A 26,399-nucleotide genomic window follows, 5' to 3' on the forward strand; every position below is an offset into this window, starting at 1 on the left:
ATTAATTCAGTCTAATCATTAATTCTAAAAGATTCTACTTACTAAAGAATGCAATCAAGTTCGGTTTATTGTCCTTACTGGACAAAATAAATAAATAACATCTGAGTAATGCCCACAAATTGCTAGTCAAGACACCGGCCTGTAGCAACATTCAAAAATCACTTGCGTTGTGTCGTTGACTTTACAACAGTCCCTCATATCGAGCGTACATGTTACCCAAATGGTAACTAGCTCTACTGTAAAGGACCTGGGTCCTCATGGTGTATAAATGGTGGTGCACATGCACAAAAACCAAACCAAACTTGTTCTATCAACAATATCAAACTACATAGCATCAAAACTCACCTAAATATTGTTCAGCAATAGATACATTTCGTGTTATTGTTTAGATCCACTTAATGCACAGGGTTCAGGAGTGAGGGGCTTGTTCGCTACAGTTTTTGGTTTTCAGGCTTGATGTTCATTTGCCAATGCAATCATGCGATTATAAATAAGTCATTGCTGTAGTCCATTAGCTACCAGTTAGATTAAGTGCCACAATCTACCACTCCTGTGGTAGATTAGTTGATTTAAATACCTTCACCTCTGCAGCGAGAGCCTGCTGCTCAGTTCTCCTGAAGGATGAGACCAAGAGAAGTACAGGATAAGAAGGGCGACTGGTTTTGATCTATTCCTGAGCTGCTCCCTCTAAGGCGTTTCCTTGTGTGTGTGTTGGCGTGGGCGTGTGTGCCCTTCTTATCTATGTGTGGCTCCAAGGACTTAGCGGTGTGTGGGTAAGTTGCAGCAATTCGTGTGCTGAACAAGAGAAGAAAGTAAAGTATCTAAACAGTACAATGAAGCATGCAAGGTCGTTTAATCTATGTAGGTTGCAAATCTAATTTATACAAAAAGAAATATAGGATTAACTCTCTAACACAGGGGCGTCACACTCACTTTCATTTTTGGGCCACATCAAGACCTTGTTGGGATCTGGGGGGTTTTATTTGGGTTTTGTTCATTTATGTGTTTCTTTGTTCCTCTTTTATTTGTGTCAGTCCTGTTGTTGTTTTACTTTAGTTTAGTAATTCTTAGTGTTTCTAGTTATGTTTATTTCTGTTTCTAGTTATTCCTAGTTACTCTAGTTTTAATGTTTTTCTTTGGTGTAGTTATTCTTTAGTGTTAGATCCATTTCCTAGTCCCCAGTGTGCTCCGCCTCACCCCTGTACCACTTCTCTCTCTCTCTCTTTCTCCTGTCTGCCTTCTGCTCTCTCCTCTCACACCTGCGATTACTTAGCTGATCCTCCCGGTTCCTTTGTATCAGCATTCAAGTTCCCAGTATTTAAGCTTCTCGTTTTCAGTCACTCCTCACTGGATCCTTTAGTCTACTCCAGTCACTTCCTCGTTCCTGGGCACTCATCTCCCAGGAACGAGGGAGGAAAATTGGGTTGCTATATGTAAGATACCAGAAGGCTTCTAGTAGAAGCTTCACGGAATTATAAATCACACAACCATAAGGTTCATCTACACTGTGGCTGAAAAGGCAGGAATTAAATTGCAATTTGCTGCAGTGATCTGATTTTCGTATTGTGACCGAAAATCGCTGCTTTCATAATTGGAAATTAATAGACCTTTGTGAATTGGAGGCATTCCCATTCCATAAAAGTGCAACTTTAAGGAGAAGTATTTCTTTTCCAGGCATGTAGTGCCATCCTACAGCATAATCTAGAAACTATGTTAACCTTACTTATAAAAATGATGTATGTGCCAAATATGACTTAAAAGAAAATTTACTTCCTAGTTTAATGCCTTGAAATTGGGCGTCTGTCTCTTTAAAAACTCCTACTCTTTCTGAAACTCCGGCAGTGTTGCAGAGTAGCTCCTATATTGAGCTAAGAAGATGTTTCACCAGGTGTTTGCTAATTGCTGCTGGCTAGTCTGAAGGAGCTGAGTGGGAGAGTCGTAGCGGAGGAATAATCTGTGAGGCAGAAGCACTAAAGACTTCAGCTCTGGGGAGGAGCTGCGTCTCGAAGGTGGTGCCAGGTCCAACCAGGTGTTTTGGAGATTACACTACAGGAGATTAAAGGATTTTTACAAACATGCATAAAAGAATAAAGGCAACAGGCATGTTACTGATAAGGGAATAACATTATAGCACGATGTAGAGCTCAAAAAAGTTGATTTTGCAAAATACTTCCCCTTTAAAATGTAATTCTTAAAACTCTTGACTCTGGGGGATGAATACTTTTACCACACTTTTCAGTTCTTTTTATTTGCAAAGAGTGTTTTAAATTACGTATAATTTTCTTTCTACTTCAAAATTGTATAACACTCTGTGTTGTTCCTCCACATTCGATTCCAATGAAACAGATTTATATGTCTGCGGTTGTAATGTGGCAAAATATGGAAAAGTTCAGGCGGTGTGAACTCTGTGTGCTGATCACCAGGGAGAGTAAACCACTCAGAGGTGGATGTATTGACTTACCGCCTATACGGTCTATTAAGTTTGTTTTTGTATCTATATTTAGCACATTAGAACAAACAGGTGGAAACTGGCATGCAAAAATGGTTCACTAGGGTGAGAAGGATACACAACAGAGTCTGCTTATCAAAATACTTGGAACATTTACAAAGTATTTATTTTAAAAAATAGATGAGAAATATCCGCCAGTAATGCCAATTTTAAGCCGCAGATTATTTGATTCCAGTGCATTTATGGCCCAACGCTGTTGTCTGCATGCCTATAAGGTCATGGAGATTATGATTGCTGCATGTTTAAAAAATTGTGCAGGCAAAATAATGTCTGCATAAGACAGATTAATGCAGCCGGACTGCTGATAATCTTTATGCAGTTAAATCAAAATGAAAAACACCTTGATTAAACCTAAATATTGTGCCGTGTAATTTAGAGACGGAATACAAAATGGAGCATCAGCAGTCAGCAGTGACAGGAAACTATCACTGGCTAAAAGGATAAGGAAGGTAAAACCTTTTTCTTTTTTTTAAAAAGCTGTCCTGTGCTTCTTATTCCTCATTCACCTTGCAGTAAAATATTAACAGTATTTAAATAATTACTCTATAAATCAGAATTTAAGTTTAAATTTAATTTACCAAAGGAGAATCGAGAGGAAACATTTCAGGTCATAATTTTTGAGAAGGGGAAAAAAAAAAAATGCCTTCCCTGTTTTTCCCCACTAAACCAGGATATTTGTAATTTTCAACAAACCGTTCTAGGGTTCTATTTTTGGTTGAAGGAAAAAACTAAATATTTGCTTATCCTTTTGGATATGTTGAAACCGCACTATGCCAGTTGACAAGCTGCCCAGTCAAAGAGCTTATTTCTGTTTATTTCAACATTTAACAGCAGCTGAAAATGAAAGCAGACCCAAAAAGAGGCACGGAGTCGTCTGCCCATCCTTCAGGAGTCTCTATTTTCCAACGTTCAGGACTCTGTTTGCTTGAATTTCTTGCACATAATTCAGAACATTTATTTTTAAAAACAAACAATTATTATTATTAAATACATAAGTGTGTTTTGTGAAGCTACATCGTGTGGGGCAGATGGGGGGCTTGGGTTGCAGAAAGGGACTCCCCCCTCGCACACTCAGCCCCCTTCCACCTCCTTATCTCATGCCGACAGTTGTCAGGAATCACAAGCAGAGGCCTGAGTTAGAGAGGCAGGCCTGGGGATACGGATCAAAGAGAGAAGAACTGGAAAACCAAAGCAGCTCTGATCCCCTACAACACCATCCTCGCTCACTGGTTCTCACTCTCACACCAGCATCATGCAGGAAGTGTAAACGCTCTACTCCACAGATGTAGACTAAACCGTCCTCTCACAACATTCCAGGGCGAAGGCGTGACTATGACAGGAGAACCGTGTCTTTTTATTATTCTGTGATTAGCTGAGGTCATATATGGGATAATAGTTATTCATAGTTATAGATTTGCTGGCTGTGTGATTGAGGAGAGACGTTGTTTTTCCCAGTGAGAAGGATGCGGCGTAGGTTGTTGTTGGTGGGGGGAGTTGCTTTAAGCTAAAGGCTTTAAGTGAATTCATCCAAATAAGTTCACTTTGCATCTTTAAAGAGTGCAGCGAGAACTTTAAATGCAAAGCTTAAGCTGTGCTATTTGTGAGAAAAATACAGTGGCAGGGGCAACGTTTAAGACTTGGTCCCTCTGGCTGTTAAACTTCAAACAATTCATTAGTGAGAAATCGAACTATGACAAAACTTTGGTACACATGTCCAGGGTTCTAGTTATGTCTGTGTCAGGATCTTTGGTTGTTTGAGTTTGTTTTGGGTTTTGTTGTTATTTGTGCTCCAGTTTATTTTCTCTTTTAATTCTGCCTTGCCTCTGTTTTCACTCCAGCTCCTTCTTAGAGATTGTAGTTATGTTTATTCATCGTGTCTGGTCCTTTCTTAGTTACTCTGGTTAGGTTTCTTTGTCTAGTTAACTGCTCCAACAACAAGCCTCACAATGACCAGCTGCTGAGAACAAGTGGATAACCAGAGTTGCAGTGAACATTTAAATAAGCATTCCTGTTGAGAGAACTTCTTTTTTAAGTTACAATTAAATAACTTGTTGTTGTGCATCTGTCCCAGCAATGTGGCCTTTGTAAAATGCCGCCTTACGCAGCGCTCTAGCTTGTTTGATTTTAGGCCAGTTGCTTTTGATTCTTGCATATTGGAGAGTCTTTCTTTGCTCTCCAAACTGCATTCTGGTGGCGTCTTCTGATTACTTGGGGACTTCTTTTGTTTCCTTTTCTTCCAGTGCAATGAATTGAGTGGACTTCATCTTTCATAACTGGCTCTCAGTATAACTGGCCTCCTCTTCGAAAAGATCTGAAAAAGAAGCTAATTGATTTCTGTTTCCTTGAGGCCAGAGAGCTGATATCAGCAAGGGAAGGTTCCGCTTCTCTCACTGGTTTTTTTCGGCTGGTGGGGAGTGAGATATAGATGGTGTCTTTCTATCCCTTGTGGGGTCACCAGGGGTTCTGAGGCGGGGTCACCTGGACAGGCCGCCAGTTCATCGCAGGGCAACACAGAGACAGGCAGGACAAACAATCATGCATGCACACACTTGAGGGTGCTGTGGTGGTGCAGGGGTAAAGCACAATCTACATATGGAGGCCTTAGTCCTCGACACGGCTGTCGCAGGTTTGATTTCCGGCCTGGCGACCTTTGACGCATGTCTTCCCCTTCTCTCATTACTCTCTTTCCTGTCAATTCACTATTAAATAAAGGCCACTAGAGCCAATAAAACCTTTTTAAAAAGTGCATGAACACACTTACGCCTAAGGAGAAAGAGTTAAGCCAAAAGAACATCTCTTCTGTGTTCAGGTCTTTAACAGAGACTGACAGAAGAAAATATGCTGCCACCTAGTGAATATATGGTGCAATTGAAAATATTGACCAGACACAAGTAAAATATTTGTTGCCCCTGAAAATATTTGGCAGGCCTTTGAAGTATGCATTTAAAAATGCATAAATTACAATGAACTTTTATTCATTCTAAATTATTCCATTCAACTTAAAACTGTAAAATCAACATGAGTGTCACTGTGATGGCCAAATCCATGCCCACACTCTGATGTCGGTAACTCTTTTTATGCACAGTTTATTTTTTCATACAAACACAACACTTTAGTTCAATAAAAACATTTATTAGTTGATTTGAATGCATTTGTTCTATTTGTTAGCGCGCACATTTAGTTAACATATATATTTATATCAACTTAAAATTAATTTTGTTTGCTTAAGATTAATTCTGTTTGTTTTCCCACCGGTACTTACCTGCCTTGGAGTTGCCAGACAAAGGATGGGGGCCAGAGCTCAGCAGGCTTACATGCTGATTGGACTGCACCACTAGTTCCTGCTGGCAGGGGGAATTTGTAGTTTCTTTCTTAAGATAAGTTTTGTATTTAAGTAAATATTAGTATTTAAAGTTTAATATTTTTAATTTTCAGTTTTGGGTCTTTAGTTTAGCCAAACTTAGCTGTACTGTTATTTGTTTTTGTGTTATTTGTAATTGTATTCTGTTTAGTTACCCCTATTGTGTCTTAATCAGTCTGATCAGCCAGTATATAAACCCCTGTGTGTCGTTTCTTTGTTAGGTCAGTTATGTTTGTTTGTGCAGCCAGTTTGTTTACATTTTTTGCCTGAGTTCAGTTTTGTTTCTTTCACCTCTTTTATGAGCTCAGTTTATCTTTTGTTATTTATAATCTTTGGGTTAAAATAAAAAACCCCTATTTTTCTAATATGTCCTGTGACTCCTCCTGTTTTTAACTCGGTCCATCACAGACACATATAACTAAACTATTAATAACTATTAATGAAGTTATCTACCAGGCAAAAATATTTAAAAAAAAGAATTAAATGCCTGTAAACGAAGATCATCTAACATTCATGAAACAAAAGTTTACATATTGCAAAACTGAACAACTTCACTACAATAAATCTAAATTTCATAATTAAAACAGGAAAGCCAGTTAAATAGCCGATCCACCCATTTTCTTACACTCTTGTCCCTCGTGGGGTCGGCAGGGTGCTGGTGTCTATCTCCAGCTAACGTTCCGTCTGTAAAGGTCGCCAGTCTGTCACAGGGCAACACAGAAACAGACAGGACACACACACCTAGGGCGAGAGAATTTAGAAAGACCATTTAACCTCTCTCTGTGGGAGGAAGCCGGAGAACCCAGAGAGAACCCACCATGCACAGGGAGAACATGCAAACTCCGTGCTGAAAGACCCCGGGCCGGGAATCGAACCCAGGACCTTCTTGCTGCAAAGCAACAGCTCTACCAACTGCGCCACTGTGCAGCCCAGCGGTTAAATAGTCATTAAAAGAAAATTAATAAACAACATTTTATATTTATTAAGTTTTTAAAAATATATTTGTATAAAGTGGAGGAAATATGTATTTGATCCCCCACTGACTTTAACATGTTTTATACAAAAAAAAAAAAAGAAACATCTCATAATTTTATGCCCGCTTTATTTTAACAGTGACACTAAAGGAAAACTGAGAAAATGACGTAAAATGAGAAAGAAATTAATTTGCATTTTATAGAAGGAAATAAGTATTTGACCCCCCAGTGAAACATCGTTTAATACTTGGCGGCAAAACCCTTGTTGGCGAGCACAGCAGCCAGACGTGTCTTTTAGTTTTTATAAGGTGTGCACACAGTAACTCCTCCCTGCAGTTCAAATCCAAATCCTTGAAGTTTTTAGGCGTGCTTCAGCTCTCTCCATAGATTCTTCAGTGGGATTGAGGTGAGGCCATTCCATGACGCTGGTATGCTTCCTCTGGAGCCACTCCTTTGTTTCCTTGGCTGGGTGTTTTGGGTCGCTGTCATGCTGGAAGACCCGCCCAGGACCCATTTGCGGTGCCCTGACCGAGGCGAGGAAGTTTTCATCCAGGTTTTTGCCGTACATGGCCTCGTTCATCTTCCCGTCGATGCGGTGAAGTTGGTGAAGTTACATATTTGGGCAAATCCAGTAAAAAGAATGAAATGAAAAGAAAAGCAGAGAATGTGGGATATCATCTGTGATGTTGATATCAATATATTTAAAGATATATATTGTGATATCATTCACTGACAATATCGCTCAGCCCTACTCTCTGGTTAGCATGGCTGGTTAGCATAGCCACCGATGACAGTAAGTTGTCTCTTTGTCATTGGCAAATCGAGCGGCGCTAAGATCTTCCTCCTGGTTCTGATTGGTTAATTTTGAGGAGGAGCTTGAATTTTTTCACAGAATTTCTATTATCAGAGTGGCAATTTCAACAAATATGTAAAAAAAATAATAATCTTTTTATTTATAACAGGTTCACACTGCAGCTCTAAAGTTAGTTTTTTTTTCCCCCACTTCTACTGGATTTAACACAATCAACTTCAATTATAATCTTTGGATGAATCAGACTGAATGTGATTGTGGCCCATTTCATTTTTTGTAAACTAAAGGTTCTTTGTAATTCAGGTCTATATAAAAATTGTAAGTAAAGGCTTCGTTTTGTTACCCTAATCTTTTACTGGTTTTAAAAAAAAAGGACAATTAGAATTCAGTTTGTGTAATAAGTGGTCTTAGTTAATACAACCACCAACCATTAATTCAAGCATAACACATATGGCCAGGCCAACAAACAATAAGAAAATCAAATAAAAGCAATGACTTTGAATCCAAGAATGTATAGTCTGGACAAGACTTCAACATCGAGACAACAGGAGAGACACTGTGCTGCTGTCTGCTGCTGTCGGCTCCTCTGAACTGAAATGGGAGTAAGAAGTCAGCCACTTCACTGGGCAGTCTCTGAAAACACAACGTGTGAAAGAGGTGTGACGAATTCTACAAGTTTGCCATGTATTCCAGTAAGCTGCAAAAAAAATCCTGCAGTATTTTTACCGGTGATATTTTTGCCCCTTCCTTCTCTGGTACTCTGTTTCGTCCACGGTCCACACAGCTCCCTTCTCTCCTTCCACTCGCACAAAGCACTTGTGAAGGCTGAGATTGTGACGTATTGCATTCTGGGAAGATGAGTAAGGAAATGTTTTGTGTTTCTTGTTTTGCTATGGATAACATTTTGATTCTGTTAGGGAGATGAAAAGTGTACAGAAAGAATTCACTTGAATTGTTTAAACCTTCCATGTTGCTGTGTTGTGTCTGAAGTAGAAGAACATGGTAGTAAACCAGTTGTAAATCTCATTTAGAGTCCTCTGTTTGTCTGGAGACTCCAAGATAGACTACAAAATAAGGGTCACAGATAAGAGCAACTTGTTACAAGAATCAAGTGTCCTCACACTCATACTAAGCCAACAACTTGACTTGTATTTGCAGTAATACTGCAGTGTTCTGAACCTTGACGTCATTTAAAAACTCGAATGTACTTACCCATCTTATCAGGTAAGCATAGGTGTATGGAGGCCTGATGTTGTTGTATTTGTAGCATTCAATACCTGGAAAAAAATCTGCAAAATAACCACTACAGGTCAACAAGCTAGTAAAGAAATGCAGAGACAAATCAGATAATCTGTTAATCTTTGGTGACGAGTTAGGAAACAGAAGAGTCCACAGCAACACAAGGGTGACCAGCATCTGAAGTCTGGATCATAAGCAGGTTGCCAGCTGGGAGGGAGCCTGGAAACTTACACCGTCACACACGTGTACAAGTACAAGCAAATATGCTCAGGGGTCATATCGATACGCAAACAGCTGTTAGCATAAGGGCTATGACAGCTTTTAAAATAACTTTAACTTTTTTTTCTTGTAAAATGTAGCTAACTGAGTTTTTTTCTTCACCAAACACCAATGGTTTGAAGAGCACACAACTCTCTGCGATAAGTGGCTAAACAAAGACAACTCTCTCTCTAATATCACACCTGAGTATATAGGCGTGTGGGGGTGGGGGTGTGTGTGGGTGTGCGTGGGCGGGCGTGGCGTGTGGGTGTGTCCGTGTGGGTGTGTGTGGTGAATGTGATCACCAGGTTACCTGGCAGAAGGTGTGTGGAGGCTTTAGCTGTCCAGTCATGTTGAAGTGTCTGATTTGGATTTTTGAGTTCCCCCAGCTGGATTCTGTCTTCGTTGATCACCTGAGCCTGGAGGAGCAACAGAAAAAAAGTTTAGCATCAACTCATATTTTCTGCAAAAAAAATAAAATAAAAACAGACATAAGCTAATCATTTCATGTTCTTATTCTACAAGACAGAAATTAAGATTTAACAGTGACATCTTGATTATTTTTTTATTTTTTTCAGGTTTTGTCAGCTCTAGTGGCCTTCATTCAATAATGGTCAGACAGCAAGGCAGGTTGTGAGGGAGAAGGAAGCAAAGACTCCCACGCCAAGGACCGGGGCGTCCACACATGGGCCGTGCCCCACCGCTGCGCCACGGCCACTCGCCCTTCTTGGAATTTAAGATTTTTATTTAGACTTTCCACTGATTGCAATTACAGAGCAAATGTAAACAAGCAAACATTCTCTTTAGTGTTCAAATGTACAACGAAGAAACATCCTGCTGTCTACATGAGCTAAAACGATCTTACATACCAGGGTAGAGTAGCTGTTCTCTGAAAGATGAAGTTGCATTGCGAGAAGTTTTTGCTTTTCCAGGACAAGCTGAAAAATACAGAACATGTCACATCAGGTTGTGATCAAATTTGTCGTGTTTTGCAGCGCTCCAAAGTAACAGAAGAGCGATGGATTAACTCTTGTGTGTGGAGTTCAAACTCTGCCGTCGATTAAGGAAAGATGCTACGACGTGTTGCATTTGGTTTCTCCAGCAGACTTGTGATGTGTGAATGCTGCATTGTAAAACCAGTCTGCTTAGCGACTGAAAATGTGAAACATGATCAAGGAACACTCATGTTAGTGGAAAAACTCAGCCTCTCCCAGTATTCTTTCGTTTTCCTTTCCAGCTGCGCTGCTCTTAAACCTAAACTGGTGCCTCTGCGTTAGACTACAAGCACTATGTAGAGGCAAAAAGACATTTTCCAATGAGTCATAGGTCCATGCATTACAGTCTGTAACACCACATGCCTAAATACTTTTATATTTAAAATACCTCGAGCGTCTTAGAATTTAAAAAATAAAACAAGTGCCTAAAAATCTTATTTAATTTGATACTGAAAATCAACCCTACCACAGAATTTGTCAGGAAATAAAGATATCTAGACCTCAGGAGTCACAATTTAATGAAACCGGTTGGTAATAGTTTATTTGACACGGTGTGCATAAGAGTGGGCCTCCTTTTATAAGGTCAGAGTTTTGAGGTAGGATGTGAATTAGGTTTTGGTTAAGGTTAGGAATATACTAGAAATGATTAGAGTCAGGAAAAATATCTGAGTTTAGCATGAACGTAGTTACTGAATTGAATGGAAGTCAATACAAAGTCCTAATGTGGAAAAAACTGTGGGAGAGAGAGAGAGAGAGAGAGAGAGAACTGTTGCTGTAAACCGAAATTAAAGATTTATGGACATGAGAAAATGAATTTATTTTGAATAACCTAAAACAATCTGCCACGTGGGACATCACCAACAAATGTATTATTTTGTGAAGACCACACAATACTTTTTTTCTAGATTTATAGAAAATGTAAGAGTCTGTGAAGGAATCACAACCAGTTCAAGCGCACCTAAAATGGAGTCTCACCTGACGTTCCATGTACTGCACGATATCCTGCTGCACCCTCCACTGAGCAATGCTTTTGTCGTTGTGTCTGTGTTCAGAGTGGAGGTGCCTGAAACACAAAATAATTCAAAGTCGTCTAAGCATTTCCTCAGCATCCTAAAAACTTTATTTTCGAGGACATGCCCTTGAAACACAGCCTCTGTCTCCTCCTTGTGAAGCTCCCCTAAATTCTTGAATGGATTTTGCTTGGCAAAAGGTTGCAAGACATGACTATGATGCAAAGTCAAATTTATTGTCTTATTTTAGACGTGTAACATTTTCATAACAACAGAAGGTAATATAATAGCTATATTACACTTAATAGTCTTAGAAATAGGTCAGAAAAATATCTATTGGAGGATGTCAACATCTACGTCCAACAGCTGCATTATGGGATGTTGTTAGGATTCTGTTTAGGAACTGACTTACTTTAAGAAAGTGGAGAAATTTTCCAATATGACTCCACAGCCTGGCCAGCGGCAAAGACCACTCACAAACAGTGCACTCATCCCTTCTGGTATCCTGGGAGAAATAGAAAGGTCTCTCGTCATTCTCAGTGTTAACAAACAGTTGAAAATCTCTTATTCGTCAAAGACGTTATCACGTTTTGTTTCTTCCTTGCTTTTCTGACACCCACAAGGACCAACTTGAAAGACACAGCCACCACACAGGAAGCACAAAAGTGGTGTATTGAAAATACACCAGGGAGTCATAATGTTTCCTGACAGACTCGGTTCTACTGGGGACAAAAATTGCTGCACTTGTTACATTTTCAGCTGGTGCGGCTCGCGTCCACACTGCGCTGCGTCGGACGATCCAAGCCTGTTCACCTTCTCGCCTGTGATGACGCTGCACCAACGACTGCTGAAGGAAACGACACAAAAACCTCCCAAGAAGACCAGCGCAGCTTCCTTCTTCACAAAATGTAAACAGAACCGGAGTGGCATCAGGTTTTAGCGGTTGTAGGATTTCTCTATTGTCTCTGGTAAAAGACCACAAACCATTTCCCCCGGTGGTGCTAGACTCACACATTTGTTCCAGTTGTATTTACCCAGAAGGTGCTGTGCTACAGTTCACTTCCTGCTTTTGGAGAGGTCTCCGGCCCACTCGCAGCCACATATAACCGCACCTGGGTTCGCTTCCACCGAACCGAGACGCAGGATGTTAGGCGGACTCAGAGTTGGTTTTTTTTTTTTTTTTGGTCCGCAATAAGAGTTCAGTTGCACAATCACGCCTCCACGAGTGAACCGGACTTTCTAGACAAATGATCAACAGTTTGATTAAAACGGACTAAACAGTACTGGTGTGGATGCGCCCTAAGGGTCATGGCGGTCATTCGCAGCGCAGACGATTTCCGATAAGCTTCACAGCATCAACCACTAGAGATTAGGTAAGAATTAAAACCTCAAAAGAGTCCAGGCCTCCAGGAAGCAATTCTCTGTTTGAAGCAAAGCGTTTAACAAGCGGCTGGTTTCTGCCAGGCTCGTTTTCCTGTCACTTCGCTGCTTGTAGTCCTGGATTTCCCCACTGAGCAGCAGCAAAGGATTCTTTGATTCCATTTCATTCTACTTCTTTGTAGAAACAAACTTGTTGGTTGATGGAAAATTGAAAATACCAATCCGACGAGTATGTTTTTAATTAGCTCCCTGAATCTCTGTTAGGTTTTGCTCAACACTTCTTTTTTTATCTGTTGCTTTCCAGGGACCCACATAAACTTGATTTTCTGTCAGGGATTATGAGTTTGTTCTCTTCTTTTCCTAAGTGCCTCCTTTCAGCAGGGTATTTCCTAACCATCCCTCCTGTAGACCAAGAAGAAGAAATAAAGCCCTTTGTAAGATGTCACAGGTATGGCTGAAGTTTAGATCCTTTCCTAGAGAAGGAACACAGTTTGTACTTGTGTTCATGTTCTTGTGTTCAAAGTGTCTGAATGATGGACATCACTGCATAGCTGCTAAAATCTGTCACAAATCTCATCACATCTCCTGCAGTATCACACTGTAGTTCACAAAATGGTAAATTATTGCACAAAGTTCATTACCTGGTCCCTTCTTTGTTGTGACTCTTCTCTGTCTGATTCAAGCCTAAACTTCTGAGGACCTTTATTCCTCTTCAAGATTCGGTTAAAAAAAAAAGTAATCTGCTAAGTTGAAAGGTTTTTACTGTTTGGTATTTTGTTCAAGGTTTTGGGCAGAGCTTGTGTTCTGAATCTCGTGTCAGATGTGCTCATCACAGCACTGTGACTTTATAACATTTCCACAAATCCAGATTTTATTAAATCATTCATCTTACATCATCATTCTTAAGTGTTTTGCTTTATGATCCTTACTGACATGTATTGCTTCAGTCAGTCAACTACTGGACACTGAATGATACCGCTCTGTCATAACAGTTGTAGTAGATACATTAAGTTTGCATTTACTCACCCGTTGTTAAGTCCAATCTTGACTGAAGGTTGCTTTGCATTGTCTCCTCTCGGTGACAAAAGATAAAGGCTTGGGTTTGGCAGCGTCCGAGAGGAATTTGACCAGGAAAGATGATCTGTATCCACCTCCTCTTTACAGAGAGACCCAGATCCACTACTGTCTAAATTTTACGGCAGAAAAAAAAAACTTTGTTGGACTGTTATGTACACATAGAGGCAATATGGATAGTAATATATTTCTTGAAAGACAAAACCAAAAAGACCTTGCATATTTTTGGAACAACGCTGTAGCTGAGGATCAGACTGATCTAAAGTCAGCACTAGGTGGCACAATTGCCGTGGATGTGCATTATTGACTGGAGCAAGTCACAGAAAAACATTTTCCTACCATGTTGTTGTCTGGAAGCTGCTTGTGGAACGTGACGCAGCACAGATGGCCTCCTCTGTTTATGTTTTTGTATCTCATCCATTCTGCTCCTAAACTAAAAAAAAATATATATGGCAAAATAAAAATTAGAGAACCCCCAAATCTGAGCCATGGTACATCCGCAAACTACTTTATTTTATAGAGCACAGCTCTCAGGCAAAAGAAACACCGACTTTTAAATAACTGTGCTATGAAGAAGCATGGCGGCACTTAAATCTTTTAGACATTTATAAAGTCTTTACAAATTTCCAAAGAAATATGAATTAAGTCAAAATAATTAGGCTGTATATCTTTTAAAGTAAGCTTGATTTTAAGTTTCCAGTTTCTGTGCAGTTATTTAATTTACAACATAGAAGCACTTTTAAGTGAATTGTTCACAGAACTGATACAACACAAACCACGACCAGGCGAACGTGTGCAGCTACAAAATAAAAAAATGCCTGGATGAACAATGATGTTGTTCTGCCATCAATAGTTATTAGTAAGTGCAATGGGAAGGAGACACTTTCAGATAGTTTGAAGTTCACATCAGGAGATCACATACAAGTTGCATATATTTGGAAATGTCAACCACCACATAAAAAAATTTGGGTAACGCTTTATTTGACAGGTTGTGATTAAGACTGTCATGACACCGTCATGAACATGACATAACACCTGTCATGAACATGAGTGAGTCTTCATGAATATTTATGACTGTTGTCATAAAGTGCCATTCAGTAAATCATGACACTTTTAACACAAAGTTGACATTATCCAAAATGTCTTCGTCATGACAACTTGACATTAATCAAGAAATCATGGGGCGTGCTGTGGTGGCGCAGGGGGTTAGCACGCCCCACATTTGGAGGCCTTAGTCCTCGACGCGGACGTCGCGGGTTCGACTCCCGGTCCTGACGACCTTTGCCGCATGTCTTCACCCTCTCCTCCTTCCTGTCTGCCCACTGTCAAAAAAAATACGAGCCACTAGCACCGCAAAAACTCTTTGGGGAAAAAAAAAAAGTAAAAATCTATTAAAAAAAATAAATCAAGAAATCATGATCTGACATAAATTTGTTATAAATGTATTACTGATTAAACTTTAAAAATTATGTAGCTTTATGTTATTAAAGCTAAAGTTTAATTACATATACATTTGGTAAATCATGACACTTTATGACAACAGTCATAAATATTCATGAAGACTTACTCATGTTCATGACATGTTTATGACCAGTAGTGTTACCAAAATGTGGATTTAACAACCATAAATAAATCAGAATTTAGCATTAAAGTCTGCATTGTGCGCTAATTTAATTCAAATATAATAAACCATTCACCAACAAACCGTAACTCAATTAGTTGTTTCCATCCCTCGTATGGGATTCTATGGTTTCACTGCTGCGAGGTCAGTAAGTTGCATAACTAATTGTCTGATTTAGAAGCAAATTTGTAATTACTATTTAGTTCACCTTTGAGAAGAAACACGCAATGATCCATTTGCAGCACCTTGATTTACCCAGTGTGCAAGAATGAACTGTGTAACAGTGTGTTTCCAGTCAGGCACTTATTGGTTTTGGTGAACCAGTAGATGTGTTTAAATCAGTCTCTCCAGGGGTGCGGTGATTTCGGCAGCATTTGTGCTTTGGAAAGTTGAGGAAATGACAGAATGATTTGTTTTGTTTTAAAAGTGCATATATTTTTAGGTTTCATTGTGGCACTTTACCAATGTTCTTTCTGGGCTTCCACTCAGTGTACAAAAACATGCTAGCACAAATAAGTTGCCTAAAGGTGGGACTATGGATAGTTTGTTGTCGGGTGTCCCCTACGTCTTGCTCATTGACCACCTGTGAAGTGCAACGGGTCATCCTAGAACTTGTGTTTTGAAAAAGTGTTTTGCTGAATTCAGGTAAATTGTACGTCTGTATCTGGATGTAAATGTGTGGAATATTAAAGAAACCTGTAGGGAACGTTCAGTTTGATGAAAGACAAAGGCAGGTAGTAGTACTGATTCTCAGGTATATTATGCTTAAGGAGAAGAAAGGGATTCAAACCTGAACAATGTAAATTCCATGAATCACAAAATCGGATGCATCTACAGATCAGCAACATGAAAGTTTGTAAAACACAAATAAGCCAGTAGCTGCTGGTGAGTCAGCCATGATACTGAGTGAAAGTGACAAAATGAGTAGGTTCGATTTTTATTGTTGTTAATTATGGTAAGGAGTTGAAAGTGTCGAGTTAGGTGCAGGTTTAAGAGCAATATATCATAAAAATAGATTTTACTGATCAAAAGCATTCATCATAGTTCCAGAAGCAATGACTAACTTAGAAAAAAATGTCAGCTTCATATTTATGGTAAATGGCCTGTAGATGTACAGCGCTTTTTCAAGAAGACACCACATTCAGCCATTCAGGCGTTCACACACACACACACACACACACACACACACACACGCACACACACACACACGGTGCCAAGGTGCACTACACTGTAGCCACAGCTGCCCTGGGGAAAGTCTGACAAAGGAGATGCAGCACCAGAAGTTTATATATTCATACCTGATGTCTGTATGTTGGAAGAGCCTGAAAACCAAAGTCAAGGTTTGATATCATACAAATTTCCACTCAGATTATTTTTTTTTTCTGTGTTTTTATTCTACATAGAAAAAAAAAATGTCCATCCTGTTTTTGCCACTAAAAAACAGAGAAATAGTTCTAACTTGTGCTTAGGAAGTGGTAAAGTTTGTTCCTGCATTGTTGGGTGAAGATACATGTTGCACACCTGACTTCCTGACGTATGCGGTGAAACCACTTGCCTGATTTGAGGTGGGGGGATGGTAGCGCGTCTCTCAGCCATGAACAAAAACAGCATTTTTGAGTGATGCATATGTTTATCCCAATTCTTGATATATTATACAGTTTTATTTCATTGCTTTTACACAAAAAGATGTAAAGCAAAGAAGGGTAAAAACAGCTTTGCACCAAAAACGCTGTTTGCTACTCTCATATTTTCAATTTCAAACTTTATACATTGTGCTTATGTTAATAAATTCTGTTAGAAATAGGGTAGCTTTACTCTGACTGTACTAGAGCAAAGACTTAATTTGTCCTGGGTTATTTAGCTTATTGTGTTGATCACATTTGTTTGTTTGTTTGATTTGTTTTGGCGTTGCTGTTGTGTAAGACCAGATCTGGGTACTACAGCCAAACCTGCTCTACAGTAAAAGAATGTATTATACAATACAGTTTTACTCAAAGTGAGAATTTGTCAATAAAAAAAAGCATTAGATGTATATAGGCTACTTAATGAGAAACATTTTTATTATATTATTTAATTTCATCTCAGGAAAAATTACATGAAAATTTTCCATTTAAAAATTATTACATTTTTACATTTGAATTAAAAAAAAGTATAATTCTCAAATATATTTGCAAATATTTGAATTTGCAAGAATTTGCAATATATTGTAAAATATAATACTACGTTTCATGTGCGAGAATACATTGTGTGCTGCACTGACATTTTTCTCTCTAATATACCACAGCATATATTTTGTTTCTTAAGGGCTACTAAGAACATCCATCAGGATGAGCATGAGAACATGTAGATGTTATTTAGCCTTTATTACGGTGCCACTGTGGACGATGTCGTCCTCAGATCTGCCTCTGCTTCCACCTGTTCCCCTTCGTCGTCTGCGCCGTCGCCTGGTGGATCCTCTCTAGTCTGACCTCCTTCACGTTGATGCCCGTTTCCTTCAGCATAGGCGGCGTTTCTTCCATTACGGTAAATGTCTCCCTTCCTGTGTCCAGAAACACTTTGAGCTGGCCATTTTTCTTCTTCAGCTGTTTGATGACTTCCCTCACCTCCTTCCTTTTCTTTTGCACCACCTAATAAATTGCACTATGAAATAAATTGCGGGGGGTTTTCCCCCCACCCTTTCTGAAAAGCCATGGATATTGTTGTGCCTCGTCCTTGACTCCAAGCCGTTACGTTTCTCTGAGAGTTTCATAGCTTCTCAGAGTAGGAATTTCACCGTCCATTCTATCCGTATTATCTTGTCTTCAGTATTCGCCACTCTTTCTTTCCTCCTTGTGAGCTACCTTCTGCTCCAAGGACATTGTCCTGTCCACAAGCTCTTTCAAGCTCGTTCCAAGCCTAGCTAATGCTCTCTTGGGTCTCCTACTGCTTCAGTGTGTTCTTCATAACCCCTGCAGCTCGTGAAGTGCAGTCAAGTTCCAGTCCTCATTTGACGGCTCTGAGTGCATCGCTTGAACCTTCACTGACCTGGCACTCTTTTCTCTTGCACATTTCCCTTCCATCCTCTTCCCTTTAAACCATATTTTCCATGGGAACTCTATATCAGCTTAGAAGCAGGTTTTTCCTGTGTTGTTTATGTCTTGTCTTAGTGGTAGCTTTAGCGGTGTTCTTCAGAGCAGCCTCTTCTCCCGCCGTTCACAGCGTGACACCGTCAGTACTCTCCGACGCCGACATTTTTAACAACTCGGAAAGCTCAACTGACGTAAAACAGTCCAAACACATATCCGTTTCTACAGTTATATTCAGGGCTGCACCACTTGCTGAGGATGAAGCGATCATGTACGGGAGGATGCCAGTCGTTTTGTTTTTATTGGAATCAATTTTATTTCAGGAGGATCCCATGAGATCGTTACTGCTGAGAGCGGGGAGAACTGACGGTTCAGCAGAGTTATGACTCTGAGTAAGTTTGGCAACTAAGAAGAAACCTAGGATTATTTTCCTCTATTGATGATGACAAATACAATGTTCTAGCTTGGCAAAGGGTCTCCTCTAGATAGGAAGAGCACCATTTTCATTAACTTGAGAAAGGCTGGAAATTGGAGTGTTCTGTGTGTGTGTGTGTGTGTGTGTGTGTGTGTGTGTGTGTGTTTGTTTTCTTACCACTACTGTCAAACAATTTCCCTCTAAATGGAGTCATTAAAGGTTTTGACTGAACAGCACTGAGCGTGTTAGATCATTGTATCCAGAACCCATTGGAGAAAATGTAAATATGTTTGTTTTATCAAAAGAATGTGATGTTTCTAGGTTATTCTTAAATCAAATTTTGTGAAAAATATATTTTGTGATAATTAATCAAATTGATCAATAAGCAACATTGGAATTTAATTAACTACAGAACAACTCAAATCACCTAAATGCTTACAGGTTTGGATCATCTAAGAAGATGAAACTTTAGCTCAGTTTTAGATTTCACAGACAAAGTCCTGAGAACTATATATATACTGTATGTAATGACTGAATACAGTATTTATACAAATACAGTATTAATATTAATAATGGCTTGTGAAAGTATTAATACTTCCACAAGCCACTCTGACTGATGTGCTAGATGTAGCAAATGTTAATATAAAAAAAATCTATAAAAGTCTTCTATAAAAGATGCATATTTTCCAATGTACTGTATGTCTACCATGCTGTTAGCTATTTTTAAGTAATTAGACAAATTTCATGGGCATTCCTTGAAATATTGCTTACATTTACAGGCACCTGCAGCATGTAAACATTTGAAATTAAAGAATAGCGTTATCTCTCTTTTGCTTATCTGAAAGCCACATCGGGAATACAGCGCGCATTTATACAGCAACCCAAACAGCAGATACGTATCTGCAAATGCACACCCACAGACACAGGAATTCAGTAGAAAGTGAGAGCTCTCAAATGTTGTGGTTTTTCAGTGTGATTTCTTATTCTGGCTTTCATTTTTAACTCTGTGCTACAACTGAAAAAGAGCGGAGCTTCAGTCCTGACCGTCCGTCTCAGAGCAGTGAGCTGATCGGTTAATCTTAGTCATTATAATCTTGTGTTCTCACAACACACTGATATTCTATATTGAAACTCAATATTTCCATGTGGGGATGTAGCTGTAGGCCACAGTACAGTTTGGAAAACTGCCTCATACAGGCACTACTACAAATGTGTGGGTTTACTACTCATTTCAAATGACGCGTCACGTCAAAGTAAAGGAGTAGAACACTCTTGTTTTCGATTATTACTTGAAAACAAGTAATTTTGAAGCAATAAAATAAATGTGTCTTGACTGTCAGACAGTGTTAGTGTTGTCTAAGCATATTTGTTGTAATGTAACTTGAACGTAGGTTTGTGTTACTTCGACTCAGTCAATTATACAAAAGTGAACTGTTATTGTATGTTGAAATCTTAATTGTCCTCGTCATTATTACACGCTTTATCTTGTGCGAGGTAGTAACAGAGGTGGTGAACATAGCCCTGAACACTCACACTCACTCCTGAAGTGCGTTTAGGGCGGCCTCTTGATATATATGAGTTTACATACAGAAAACCTTCAAAGCCAAAAGAAGAAAATGGAAACTTGGTGCAGAAGAGCCACGACCAAGTTTAAAACTGGAATCACTCTCACTGTAAAGGATTAGAGGCTGGCTATTTTGGTACATGATTTTTAGTTGATTTATTTATTTTTATGTATCACAATCAGTCTTGACAATCCATGCTACAAAAACTATATGAAGGAGCTTCAGCAAAAGCATTGCTGATGCCTGTAGAGGACAGTACAGGCACCAGCACTCCTCCCAACCCTACTGGAGATAAGGATGTAAGCTGACGGACGGACAGACGGACGGACGGATAGATGGATGGATTTTGCACATCATTTTTTCCTTGTAGGCCGAGTGTGAGTCAAAGCTGGAGGACTAGCTTTAGCAAAACCACCAAGCTAATTTAACTGCCTAATGAATCATTGGCATCAAATTCCCTTACACTGACATTTAACAAGGATTTGCTTAGATCTATTTTATTTAAGGATATAACAGACGCCAGATCATCGCTGTGTACATAATACAGGTGCATTTTGAAATCTATAAAATCACATTTCTATCTTTCTAATATTGGTCTGAGCTTAATTTCCTGATGGACACAGTTGACCGCAATATTCTCTGAGAATGGCTTGAACATGTAGATATTAAGGGACCAGCACTGGGCTGGTTTAAATCTCATCTCTCTGATGGTTTCCAGTTTGTCAATGTGAATGATAAATCTTCTTCACAATCCAGGGTGACTTGTGGAGCACCACAGGGCTCTGCGCTGCTCTGCATCAGACAGCATCAGATCAATTTTCACTGTTATGCTAATGGTATTCAGCTATATCAATCCATAAATCCTGGTGAATCCAATCTATTAGGTAGATTGCAGACATGTCTTGATGACTCTAAACTCTCTTCTTTTAAATTCTGTCTTGACAGAAGTTATGGCTCTTGGACCAGAACCTTTGAAAACGAAGCTGTTCAGTCACTCATTTGATCCGGACAGCATTAAATCGGCTTAAAAACGTAAAGAACCTGAATGTTGCTTTTGACCAGGATGAGTCATTTCAATCCCATATTAATCATGTTTCTAGAAGTTACTTCTTTCATCTCCGAAAAGTGGCTAATATTAGAAATAAACTAGTCATACATTTGTTATTTTATTTCAATGCTGGATTACTCTAACCCTTTACTCTCAGGAAGCCCACAAAATTCAGTTAAAAGCCTTCAGCTGATCCAAAATGTTGCAGCAAGAGTTCAGATGACAATAAAAATTTTTTTTCCTGTTTTAGCTTCTCTTCAGAATTTAAGATTCTCTTCTCACACGTAAAGCTCTTAATAATCAAGCTCCAACACACATCAGAGATTCGATTGTTCCATGTGTCATAAACTCAGCACCACTTCACCGTCGGGCTGCAGGTTTACTGCTGGTTCCTAGAATTTCAAAACACAGAATGGGCCAGATCCTTTCTCAATAAGTGGAGCCAGATCGGTTTGAGTCAGTGGGGCAGAAACCCGACTGCCCAGGTTTTTGATATGTTTTGTCAAAAACTTTCCGTTTTGATAAAACATGTAGTTAGACTGTCTTAGGTTATCCTGAGTTATCTCTGTAGTTACGCTGCCGTAGAATTAGACGACTGCAGGACAAACTGGACACATTTTCTCACTTTCTTCTTTTACTACTCTCAAGTTTGCAGGATTTTCTGGTATTTTAACTGTTAACATTTCGTTTCCTCTCAGCTGTTTTGCTCTCCATAGGAGCTACACCCGGTCTGGCATCCTGTTTGGCTGTGACTCCTTCCTGGAGGAGGGCATCTGCTGAGGTAACGCTCCTGCCAACTAGTCGTTTTTCCTCTCTTGCTATTAACTTTTTTACTTTCATGAACATCATAAATACACTGAAAAAAAATGAACTTAGGGGGTTATCACATTAACAAAAGAATATCATGTACCTTTAACTAAATAATTTCATGTTTCAAACAAAAACGTGATACAATCATGTTGGATAAACAAGAAATTCAACAACTTAACGTTTATGAAATGTAATCGTGTTGAGATAACGTGATTCATTATAGTCAGTCTGATATTGTGCAGAAGACGACGAGTGAGATCACGGGATAGCACGCGAGACAATTGTTTTTTGTCTCAACTTGAATAATATTTATTCAAGTTGAGATAACGTGATTCATTATAGTCAGATTGATCTCCCTCCGAGGGGGGTCTAGCGAGATCAGGGGATCAGGAGAGATCATGGAAGATCACGCGACATAACAGTTTTGTGCCTGGGAAAACTTCAAAGCGGTTTTAATTACACATTAAACTATAGGTATTTGTTTTTCTCTGCAGGGCACTGTTGGCATTTAAGAACTGCACTGTAACAAATGGCCGTAAAAACTACAGCATGGAAATACAGTAAGGCGGCTGGGTTTTGAAAATACAGTTCTGTTGTACCTTTTCTAATTGTTGAGTGATCTTTCTACCCTTTCACCCAGTCCTGTCTTAAAACACTTAATGTAATGTAGCTTAGAAAAATGTCTTTGAATTAACGTAATTAAATCATGGAAAGAATTTCCACACGGTTAAATAGCTTTCTTTCAGCATGAAGCATGTTTGTTGAGCTAACTTAATGTTCGTGAGTTGGATCAACTTAATTAAGTAGTGTGAAGGTACCACCGTAACATAAGATGGTTTCTTGGGCATGCCGTGGTGGCGCAGGGGGTTAGCAGGCCCCACGTTTGGAGGCCTAGGTCCTCGACGTCGCTGGTTCGAGTCCAGGTGACCTTTGTCGCATGTCCTCCGCCCTCTTTCCTGTCTGCCTACAGTCTCAAAAAAATACGAGCCACTAGCGCCGCGAAAAAAAAAAAAAGGTTTGTTTCAACTAAATTTGCATTAATCTTAGTAAAGTAAATTATTTGGTCCAAAACATTGAAAATTAGTTGGGCTGGCTCTTTTAAATTACATTGGGTCCAACTATAGTAAATGAGTTGAATCAACCTTTATAAATTAAATTGAGCCAACACAATTGCTTTCAATTGGAATAACCTTAGTAAATTAAGTTGACCCAACACATTTGCTTTAAATAGGAGTAACAGAATCACATGGTGCTGAAATAAAGCAAAGTAATCAGGTGGAAATCCTTTCCATGATTTTTTTTATGTTCATCCAAAGAGTTCTTTTTTTCAGTCTAATTCTGCACTCAGTTCATCTGTTTCTCCTTGTGGATTCTGCTCTGTCTTCTGGGTTGTGGCAGCTGGTCGATTGTGCTGAGCGCGTTTCTGGTTCTGCCGGAGATTATTTCCTGTTAAAGCGAAGTTTTTCCTTTCTGCTGTCACTACATGCATGCTTGGTCTGAGGGACTGCTGCAAAGCCAACAACACAACGGAAACAGTTTCCTGCTGTCGGTATCCAGGAGGAGATTTTCCTAAAGCATCTCACTGAATCAACACAATAATTCACACTTGTTGTGTATGGTGGTATATAAGTAACCTGAATTATACTGAAGTACCTACTGCTCAGTGCGGGATCCGAATTAGAACTTAGAATTGGGGTATTAAACATATATATACCACTTCAATGAAATGTTTGCGTTGGACAAAATCTCACAACATCTGATCTGATAATAACTCTGGGAAATGCCATGCTGCTCTTTGAAATCTGCACTGAATGACACTCACTGAGCTTATTATGAACAACTGATTGAAGTGGCACCAAAAATAGCCCAAGCTGTTGTTTATCTAATAATTTAATTTCCCCTTGGGATCTAAATGATTTTAGAAGCTGCAGTTCTAGCAGATTATGTATAAAGACTAATTCCAAGATGGCTGGACAGTCATTGTATATATAGACATAGCAACATGTCATAATGTACTTATATGTATGCATACATGTACATTGTCTATATGTGTATAGGTAACACATAAACCACATTCAGGATTAAACTTTATATTTCACAAAATGTGCTTTATTCTCATATAAATTCTCACAAAAAACAGTTTTAGATTGAATTAATACTGTTTTCTTATTACTTCACTATTCCTTTATCACAGTTTAATCATACCAACCCTAAGAGCTGCTGAAATCCAAAATTTCCACAGAAGACAAACTGTGTTGCGTTCTCACACCTAGGTTAGAAACACACAACAGTGACGGCAATCATTCAGATTGCACGCTGTTTAAGAGAAGCAGTCGCAAATCCCAATTTGAGGCTGTTTTTAACAATATGATGAATAACAAAATGGAGGTCAAAGGTCGAAGTAGTTTACTTGAAAGAAAGAATTAGTTATTTATGCATAAATACTGATAAAATGCAGAAAGTTTGGAACAGAAAACTCTTGGTTCTGATGAACAGACTCCAGCTGTGAAGCATTTGGAAACATGGAACCAAGTGGCCGTCATGCAGAAGAGCAGAATAATGGGACCATTGTTCAGACTACTCTAAATCCTTAAGTTACTCTTAAAGGATTTAAGTATTTTTTTAAGTAATTAGAAATGACTTCAAATTTTAAAATTGCTCCCAGTTTTCAGTAAATATTCCATTTAAATATATTTCTTTAAATATTTAAATCAGATATTTAAGACACATTTTACTTAATGCTTCAAGTTTAAAAAGGGGGGGGAAAAAATGAAGCTGAGAAAATACTTACATTATTGAAATGACAGTGATTTCAGTACTAGTTTACATTATGACTGGTTGCAGCTACTTAAATCTTGAGACTGTCAGTTTTACGTTTTGGACATTTTCCATGAAAATGTCCAATTGAAAAGAGAGTCTGTGTATGAACTAGACCTCACTTAACAATAAAGTCACTTTGAATTAGGGAGAATCTTTTTGCCTCTCGTTAAAATGTGCGGCCTCACATGTTAACACATGAATGTTGTCATGTCTTGGTGTATCGCTGCGTTACACTCACTAACTACCGCACTTTCTCAGTTGCCCACTGTTCTCCTCGTTTTCGACATTCTCTAAGAGTTGTAACTTTTAAAGTCAAGCAGTGAGGTTTGCGCTTACCGTACGCAGAATCTCCTGCCTGCCACTGCCTTTGTTTTCTGCCCTGACAGAATGCAGATGAAGATGTATTCCACAGGAAATCTATTTTTACCTGAAGAAGAAGAAGAATCCACAATGCATGTGTTGAGAAGACGACCAAAAGGCATGTCTAAATAAAACAACCATAGTCAGAGTTTAAATTGTGTAACATATTTTCTATCTACATTTATTAGACAATAATCAGGTGCGGATAGGTTGCGTTTTACTGACATTACAACAAAACGAGAAAAGAATGCACGAAAGAAACCAACCTCACTGCAGTCTGAAGAGGAAAAGGCAGCTTTGACATCTACCCTCTGTATTTATGCAAACGGGCGATGTCAAAGGTGTTCGTCTCATCCGCGCACCGACTTAACAAACCATACAACACTCATTTATTCTTGTTTTGGTGCTGGCATTTTTGGCTCACATTCTTAACAGTTTATATACATCTGTTATGTTTTATGTGTTGGTTCTGTTTTTCACCCCTTAACATCATGAGATGAAAAGAGCATTATAAATAAAATGTATTATACGTTAAATTTTGTTGCTGGGGCTCTCAGGCTTTAGGCATGCTATTTGTACATGTATATTAATATAATTGATGTATTTGTGTCAGCATTGCTATGATGAATGAAATTATATTTTGACTTTTTGGCTTAAAAAACATGGCGGAGGGGGGGGGAGATATTATTAGATATTATTTTATTTTATAGTATTTTATGGTGCTACTCCGATAAGATGATGAATATTGTTAAATCAAAAACTCACAATAAGTGTGTAATGACTTTTCTTCATGTGCGACAGCTGCATATAAAACGTCTTAAACATTTAGTGTAAGAATATAAAGATCATGCAGTAAATTAGCTGATAAGTTGCTCCATTATTACAAAGATCATAAATAAGTAAGATTTTGTGAATTCCTTGTAAAAACTAATCAAGTGGATCTTGTATTTTGTATTTTTAATACAAAATACAAGATTCAATGGGACCAATTGAAGTCTGTGTGTTTGAATCTCGATGTCTTGTTTCTGTTGCATTTTGCCATCTCATGTTGATTTGGGTAAGAAACAGAGAAACCGTTTCTCTT

At 38.8% G+C, this 26,399-nt stretch overlaps 2 protein-coding genes across 4 annotated transcripts in view; one reads left to right on the plus strand and one right to left on the minus strand.

The window, feature by feature from the left end:
- The window catches only part of bcas2 (BCAS2 pre-mRNA processing factor), a 624,479-nt gene that overhangs the window by 189,729 nt on the left and 408,351 nt on the right, over positions 1-26,399 (plus strand). The window lies entirely within an intron of this gene.
- On the minus strand, positions 6,956-25,624 carry foxp3b (forkhead box P3b). Of its 3 annotated transcripts, none has more exons than XM_028013444.1 (12): positions 25,582-25,624; positions 25,292-25,382; positions 13,951-14,044; positions 13,564-13,723; positions 11,570-11,662; positions 11,123-11,210; positions 10,022-10,090; positions 9,466-9,571; positions 8,868-8,932; positions 8,618-8,719; positions 8,382-8,503; positions 6,956-8,288 (listed from the first exon to the last, which is right to left on the minus strand). In XM_028013444.1, the coding sequence occupies exons 3-12, from the start codon at positions 14,030-14,032 to the stop codon at positions 8,186-8,188; spliced, it is 990 nt and encodes a 329-aa protein (XP_027869245.1). In that variant the 5' UTR covers positions 14,033-14,044; positions 25,292-25,382; positions 25,582-25,624; the 3' UTR covers positions 6,956-8,185. The 3 variants fall into 3 exon arrangements, with proteins under 3 accessions (XP_027869245.1, XP_027869236.1, XP_027869227.1); XM_028013435.1 differs by having other exon boundaries at positions 8,868-8,944; positions 13,951-14,039; positions 25,582-25,622; XM_028013426.1 differs by having other exon boundaries at positions 8,868-8,944; positions 25,582-25,622.

This window comes from Xiphophorus couchianus, chromosome 1 (genome assembly GCF_001444195.1).
Source record: "Xiphophorus couchianus chromosome 1, X_couchianus-1.0, whole genome shotgun sequence".
Lineage (NCBI taxonomy): Eukaryota > Metazoa > Chordata > Actinopteri > Cyprinodontiformes > Poeciliidae > Xiphophorus > Xiphophorus couchianus.